We start from the raw sequence: 8,117 nt of genomic DNA on the forward strand, positions 1-8,117 counted from the left end.
AAGGACGAAACTGTAACATACCCCTGTGGGTATGAAGTCCAATTTACTCATTATGAAAGAATTTTACCATTTTCCCCGTGGTGAATTGAACACAATAAATAACTTCTGTATTTAAATTAACCGCCCTACTCGTTCTTCGAGAGGCGGGGACAGTTGAGGGCAAAAGGAGTTCGCGGACGAGAAAGTTTGAAAACATTTGTCTAGATCTATAAATGAAGGGGCAGTAAAATTCTGTAGAAGTCTTTCACCTTTTCAACGTTTTATTAGAGTCTTCCACCTCATTCCCTCCTTTAACTACCACACCCACTTATTCCCACGATTCTTAAAGCTGAAGAGGGCTTCCTGCCTTATCCATCACCTTGCACCATAAAATGGGTCAGTGGGATAGCCCGTCCATTATTATCAGCTAGTGGTAATGAATCACACTTAAGTTTTTGAACCTTCACAGCACATCTAGATGAGAACTGCCCATTAAGGCATTAGCCAAATTCAAAATAAGTTAACGATCAGGTTTGAACGTTTGTCTGCCATATTAGGGAATTCGTTGTTCTTAATAGATTTTCCTTTATTTTTAAAGATACCACCAAAAGGAACTACTACTTAATTTGGTACGAAGTAGCTCTTAGTCCTAAGTAACATATGATTTAGGTCCACTTTGAAACGTTTAGTACAGGGGTGCAGAATGTTCTGCCTTCAAAAAAGTTAGCCCTTACATTAATTATTAATTTTGATGTTAGATATCACGAGAATTTAAAAATTAATGGAAAATAAATAACGTGCTGCCATCTATTCTGTATAACATAAATTACAATGCAGCAGCTCTGCTTAGGTCACCTCGAATTGATAAAACTACGCAAAACTTAAGTAAAGCCTCCAATAGTAAAAAGGTTTCCCATCTTTAACATATTACTTGAAGGCTAGGAGTAACAGGAACAGAATTTGAAAGAGAAAACTTGAAGACGGTAAGCTTGTACGCCATCAGCACCTCTGCTGATCCCAGTTCGACGAGGGAGGCATGGAACAACATTTCACCATAACGTCTCTACATTTGGAATCCATTGGATCTTTTGATTATCGCAACTGCTCTTGATTGAACAAGCTGTAATGCTTGCTTTGACGTCAACCAACGCTTCTGGTCTTTGAGCTGATGGCCTCATGATGATGATGATCATTATTCTAGTAAAAACTGACATGAGTCGCCCTTGATTCTTTTTGATAGTGATAAGCAATGATGAGAACAGAAAAAAGCCTGAGGTAATAGTCTCATGATGATGATGATCAATGTTCTAGTAAATGTTGACATGAGTCTAACTTGATTCTTTTTGATAAAGATAAGCAATGATGAGAACAGAAAAAAGCCTGAGGTAATGGCCTCATGATGATGATGATCAATGTTCTAGTAATAGCTGACATGATTCGCCCTTGATTCTTTTTGATAGAGATAAGCAATGATGGGAACAGAAAAAAGCCTGAGGTAATGGCCTCATGATGATGATGATCATTGTTCTAGTAAATGCTGACATCAGTCGAACTTGATTTTTTTAAGAGATAAGCAATGATGAGAACAGAAGAAAGATTGAACTGATGGCCTCATGATGATGATGATGATCAATGTTCTGCTAATAGCTGACACGAGTCGAATTTGATTCGTTTTGATAGAGATAAGCAATGATGGGAACAGAAAAAAGCCTGAGCTGATGGTCTCATGATGATGATAACCATTGTTCTAGTAAAAGCAGATATGAGTAAAACTTGATTCTTATTGATAGAGATAAACAATAATGGGAACAGAGAGAAGTCTGAGGCAATGGCCAAATGCTGACATGGGTACTATTTAATTCTTTTTGATAGAGATAAGCAATGATGGGCTGAGTTGATCAATCTTAAAAAATTTTACTGTATACACTCTCACTACTTTTTAAAAAATTCCACCTTGTGGTACTTCTTTTGTTGCTGGCTTATGGGCAATTGTACCTACTGTTAAGTATTTACAATTCTTACTACTTGAGATAAATTTTTTTGGTGGCTCCAAAGGTGTACCACTTATATTAAATATTACCTACTTCATTATCCCTTTTTCCATCTTTGTGACATCCAATGACCTTCTCCAACCTATATGTGTTTTTTTATTTATAAAATTTGAATTTACTCATATATACATATATGCATTTATTCCCTTTTATTACAATACTAAAAAACAACATTCACAAATAAATAACATGTTTATTGGTCTTTTTGGAATGACTGTTCAACAATAAGTAGAAATGGCCTAAGTGTGTTATATCACATTCACACTATCTTCAGTCTGTTGCTCTTTTGAGTTGCCTACCAATGGAAGAATGCCCATGGACCAAAGCAATGGTGCACTATTAAGTACAGTCACCACAGGATCCCCACTGTAAGTGTTGGATGTACTCACCATCTTCCCAAATTCTAACACATCGCTGTCTATGCATATCACATAAGTTATTAAAAAAATGAAACAATGAAGTATCAAAGTATTTAAAATCCTTACTCAAATTCCATTTCAATCCTGTTGTTGTTGCAATGGAAGAAGACCCAATAGGTACCAGAGAACACCAAGTTTTGCTTCTGGATAAACTAACAGGAATACTAATTTTATGATATCCTTCAGACAACAACCAAGAAAAACTATCAGAACCTAATAAATATACACTACTATTTGGAACAATGGTTTTGGCCTTAAACAATGTGTTCACATTGGCCATAATTTGATCAATCCTTCCAGAACTGTCTCCTAATACAATTATTATAGGAACATCAATGTTACTTTCAGAAATCTTTGACTGAATAACTCTTAAGGATTTTGTGAAGTCTGTTTCATCTTGATCCATTGTTTTAATAATCTCCAGTTGAGGATATCTTTGTTCCACTTTTTTTAGATAATTTTCTGGAATAGAATCTAGATCACCAGTTAAGTAGTCAGGAGGATTAATGCATGTTTCATCTATATTATTTGATTTCAACCAGGAAAACCAACAAAGTGTTCCACCATCAACAGTTACTCTCATGCAGGCTACAGAGATACAATACATTAAGTTAGAAAGAAAGACAATAAAGTAGTTATGTAACATATTACTTGAATTGTGGTACTTATATTTCATATCTTTACTTACCGTTATTCCATAAATTTAGCAATAAACTTTCTTTCCCATTTGCAATTATTGGTGTGTTTAAAACTACAACAATGTAATTGTTAAACTTCTCCTTGCCTTGAAATAAAACCTTCAAGGGATCCCATACTTTAACTTTATTACGGAAGCACATGTTAAATTTATCACTTTTAATTTAAATATATAATGAAACATAATCACTCCTATTTAAGCATTATAATGAATGGTGGCAAGTAATCACACCGAAGCTGAGCGAAACCAAACAGCAAAAGAACATTGAGGTTAGCTTTCCATTTTATAACGCTTCCTATGATGTCACAATTGGAGGATACAGGGATCGTTCAAACAAGTCCACTATAAATGTTTCCTTAATTTTGATTCTGGTTGTTCAATCAAACTTTTCAAAATCACAACCATTTTAAAACATTAATACTGATATAAAACGAAGTCATTGGGATGTATTAAAGCTGATTACTTTAAAACCGTGAAGTTCTTTTAATGGATATACTTGAAAAAAGAACACGATTTTTATTTCAATTCAACTGAATAAACACAAGCAATGGAATCATTACAGCATAAAGCGAAATTATGCTTAGTTACAGTTGAAGGTTATTAATGATAATGAAAACAAAGTCAATGGCAATTTTTTATCAACGGCTACTAGAAAAGTTTTGTATCAAGGCTCAGTACTATGCAAAAAAGATGTAGGGGACCCTACATATATTAATTAATTTCTCATTTTTGTATGCCAAAGAAGAGAATACATTCTCACTTTTAAATTCTTCAAAAGGTGGAAAATCTATGTGGGAAATATTTAATGTACTCGAAATAATTGAAGCGTGTGGAATGGTATGGGATGAGAAAAGGAGTGGAGAAGAGGTATGCACATGTAAAGATGACTTGAATATGTGGCAGAATAAAAAATTAGAGGCAGAGTGGGTGGCAATTCTAGACTCTTCTTATAACAATGATGCCCAGGGGAGCTTCAACAATATAATTATTGAAACAGAATATTTGAATAAAAGGTACCCTTAAAAGGAAAGAGAATAAGGAAGTATTGTTTAGAATTGGATGTGGTAATACAGGAAAAGGGTATAAGAAAATATATAGAGAGTGGGAATGTAGGTACTGAGGGAACATTAACTCACTTCTTCTGTTGTGGAACAGCCACGCAAAGTCAAAGAGTTTGTGATGGAATGGAAAGGTGACAGGTTAGAAAGTGATATGTGGGGAAATATGCGAATTTAAAGGAGTAATTAAAGTTACAGAGAATGAGGTTTACTTTTAGTAGAATAGTTTAGAAAGTAAGATTGTTCATCAAAATGAGATCCCAATGTTTTTATTTTTTCATTAAATGGATACAGATAATTACACGTAAGAATCAAATTAAAATGTGTTACAGAAGGCGATATATTAAATTAAACTTTTTGATTTAATTTTTATTAAGAAACGACATGTTTTGTGTAGGTACCTTCAGTAGCTTATAGGCAATAAGCGAATAAAGAAAATTTTCACATGAATACATATGTGCATAGGTATATAAGTTGTTACATAATATTAATTATAATACTGTCTATGCTTATTAAATGTAATTGTACAGTTTTCATGTGGATATGTATTTCATAACTAACAATTAATTTAATGTATCTAGGTAACTAATTGGCTTGTAATTAAAGTATCTCATAAATAGGCAGGTATGTAATTCAACAACTGAAAACAGTACATTAAGTACATCCTCATTTTCTTAGGTGTTGTTGAGAACGTTGATCAACTATTATGCGCATATAAGATGTCTGAAAAATTTGAAAGTTCCTAATTTTAATTTCCCTGCTTAAATAAATCATTATAGATTAGAATTAATTACTATGTTGCTCTTTAAAAATTAAAAATTTACACTTTTCTGGATGATGCTTGTCCAGTACTACTACGCACTATTTTAAATACTCATAGCAAAAATTGTATTTTTAAAATGAAGCATAGGCTTGCGTATGATTCGTTTTTGTTAGAAGCAGACGACTGCCGTTTGGAACGGGAGCACTTTTTAAACGCATGATTTTAAAATAAATGTTACCTAATAACATTTTGCGCTAACCAATGTATGTACGTCTCGGTTTTTGTTGTAAATTGCTTGTCGTTATCAATATCAGCTTTATTTAGTATATCCACCGACTGTAAACATTCGGCAATACACCGTCGTGCAATAACGTTTGCTCGTTTTATCAACCCAATTGCGCTTGCATTATTTATTGTATGTATCTATCTTAGTAAGTGTACCACGTGGTTGGAGCCTCTTTCGATACACTATAATTCAGCTGATTGGTGCAATTGTCGATAGTAATAGTAGTTTACTCCATTGAACTCACACAAACGCACATTCGAAGTAATTCAGTGACTTCAGAGATGGTCCGTTCGAAAGTGCGCAACTTGGGCGATTTACTCAAGCATACCCTGGGCGAGGTGGAAGTTTTAGAAGAAAAATACAAGTTCCTCACCGATCCCGGGGAACATTATGGAAGTATTATGTTGGCGGTGGACGTAACGGTTAAAAAGCCGGGCGAAACGAAGGAGGAAGTGCTATATTTAGTGGCTAAAATTTTGCCAGCCAGCGAAATGCTCAGGGTCGTATTCGATGTTAGTGTTACATTCAAAAAGGAAATAAACGCATATCTGAACGCAGTTCCGGCCATTCTACGGTTCCAGAAAGACAACAACGTACCGAAAGAGCACGAATTTGATATTTTTCCTAAATGTTACGGAGCTAGATTATCTTTGGACAAAAACAAAGACAGCGTGGACGATGATGCAGCTATTATATTCGACAACCTCAAAAGTTATGGCTATGAGATGGGTGATCGACTTGTCGGTTTTGATTTAGCTCATGCCGAATTGATTGTGAGAGATTTGGCCAAATTTCATGCAGTTCCCCTCGCTCTACGATTGAAAAGGCCCGATGTATTTGAAGAAAAGATACTCCCGTGTACAACGAAAAACAAAACTTTCGATCAGTTTCCTGAAGACGCTAAGAAAGCGTTCAACGACAGTATTATCGATGGGGTTAATCAGGTACAAGAACTTGAGGTATATTTACCGAGAATTCAAGCCGCTATCAATAAAGCGATGACCGTTCCTCCAAATCCACCCAAAGATCCCTTCATCACCGTCATTCATTCTGATTATTGGGTTAACAATACGATGGTATTGAAGGATATTACTGGAAAACCGGTAAAAAATAAAATAGTCGATCTGCAACTCATAACGCTTGATTCGCCGATAAAAGATCTTATATTTTTCTTGTTTACGAGTGTTATTAACGACGTCCTGGATAAAAATTTCGATAGATTAGTTCGTATTTATTACGAAAACTTTTTGGATAACTTGAAAGATTATGGCATCGATATTGGCTTGTTTTCTTGGGACGTCTTTGAAGAGGAATTGAACAGAGTGGCAAAAGAAGAATTCTACCATGTGGCAGTGATGTTAAAACCCATTTTTACTGAAAGGGGAAAAGTTCAGCACAGTTTGGAAGATTTCCAGCCAAGCGATTGGACCAGGGATGATTTGTTAGGACCTAGACACACCAAAAAAATGAAGGACACAGTGCTTGCTTTCGCAAAACATAAATGGATTTAAATAAATAATATTGGTTAAATTTAATTTTTAAATAAATATTATCCGATTTGATTGTTCAAATTGTGTACATTTTTAAATCAATTTGTTGTTAATTCCATATGATAATTGGGTCTGTTGTTATTATTCAATTAATCGAATAAGTGGTTGATTTTATAAAAATTATTGATTATTACGATATTGTTAATTGACTATTGTAACTCTCAAAATTATTTCTATTACCTATTGGATTAAATAAGTTGATTTTTTCTGTTTATTTGGTTTTCTTTTATTTTAATTATTACAACAATTAAAAAAGCGAGATACCTTTCACGTAAGCCTACGTAGATGGAGTAAAAAAATTTTTTGACAAATTTACGCAATTTTGCTGTCACCAGGAAAAATTAAACGCTTTGAAAAACTAACGTGATAATTAACGCAAGGAACACAACGATAAAGTAATGGTTATGCAAATCAACGTAGATTATAGATAATTAATGCATACACATGATTTATTTTGGATCGTTGTTCTGACATATCCATTTAAGAAGGTTTAATTAGCAGTCATTATTTTAAAACGAAAATAATAAGTTGACCGTTAACATCTTATTTTAAAATGTTCCTATAATATCTGTAGTCATTGTTTGTTCAAAACAGTTATAAAATTCCGTTTAGAGCTTTGTGGTGTAAAATTACGTCCTAGATATGGATGGATTTAATGTCTTTTTGTTAATGATGCGTTTCAACGGTCGCCTTCATATATGCTTGCAATTAAGAATCTTCTGGAAATGGCCACAACAATTTCAACGAAACGTTCTGGTTCATAAATTACCTTTTTCTGACCTTATAACGGTAACTCTACTTATAAAATACCTGGAGTAGGTAAATTGGTTATTGAGACCATTGTCTTTTCATAAAGTGGAACCGAAGGTGCTGTTGCATGGTATTCAAGATTTCACGTCTTTGTTATTGAGATTTTAATTATTTGTTTGCTGTAAATAAATAATAAAATCACCAAGAAAAAACTCCAGGAATAACTGTAGTAGATTCGTTTCTTATAAGAGTTTCCTATACGGACAAAAGTATTTACTGCATTATTATTATCTCCGAAAATGTTCTCAAATACTTTCTTTTGCCAAATTGCTAGAAGCAATAAATTACCTACAAGAATGCTAAGAAGTTTGACCCATTTAAACTAATTTTATTTCCAATAGAACAGTAAATTAACCGAATACATCAATACAAAATAACTGATGAATCAGTAAATAATGCTGATTTCTTCATCAATTGCTTACCTTTTATTCTACTACAATTTTTACATTATTTTAAACCAAGAGAAGTATATCAAATTAAAAAATTTCCGAAAATATTTTTAAG

General features: G+C 33.5%; 2 protein-coding genes across 3 annotated transcripts; one reads left to right on the forward strand and one right to left on the reverse strand.

The window, feature by feature from the left end:
* Positions 1-2,154: 2,154 nt before the first annotated feature.
* LOC108737912 (thiamin pyrophosphokinase 1) lies at positions 2,155-3,721 on the reverse strand. Of its 2 annotated transcripts, XM_018471097.2 has the most exons (4): positions 3,265-3,720; positions 3,138-3,200; positions 2,516-3,037; positions 2,155-2,448 (listed from the first exon to the last, which is right to left on the reverse strand). In XM_018471097.2, the coding sequence occupies exons 3-4, from the start codon at positions 3,030-3,032 to the stop codon at positions 2,279-2,281; spliced, it is 687 nt and encodes a 228-aa protein (XP_018326599.1). In that variant the 5' UTR covers positions 3,033-3,037; positions 3,138-3,200; positions 3,265-3,720; the 3' UTR covers positions 2,155-2,278. The 2 variants fall into 2 exon arrangements, with proteins under 2 accessions (XP_018326599.1, XP_018326598.1); XM_018471096.2 differs by having other exon boundaries at positions 3,138-3,721.
* A 1,507-nt stretch (positions 3,722-5,228) lies between these two features.
* LOC108737911 lies at positions 5,229-7,017 on the forward strand. The gene has a single exon (XM_018471095.1). It carries the CDS (start codon positions 5,535-5,537, stop codon positions 6,762-6,764), a length of 1,230 nt encoding a protein of 409 aa, XP_018326597.1. The 5' UTR covers positions 5,229-5,534; the 3' UTR covers positions 6,765-7,017.
* Positions 7,018-8,117: the final 1,100 nt, after the last annotated feature.

Source organism: Agrilus planipennis, unplaced genomic scaffold (genome assembly GCF_000699045.2).
Source record: "Agrilus planipennis isolate EAB-ADULT unplaced genomic scaffold, Apla_2.0 scaffold59, whole genome shotgun sequence".
In the NCBI taxonomy this organism is placed as follows: Eukaryota; Metazoa; Arthropoda; class Insecta; order Coleoptera; family Buprestidae; genus Agrilus; species Agrilus planipennis.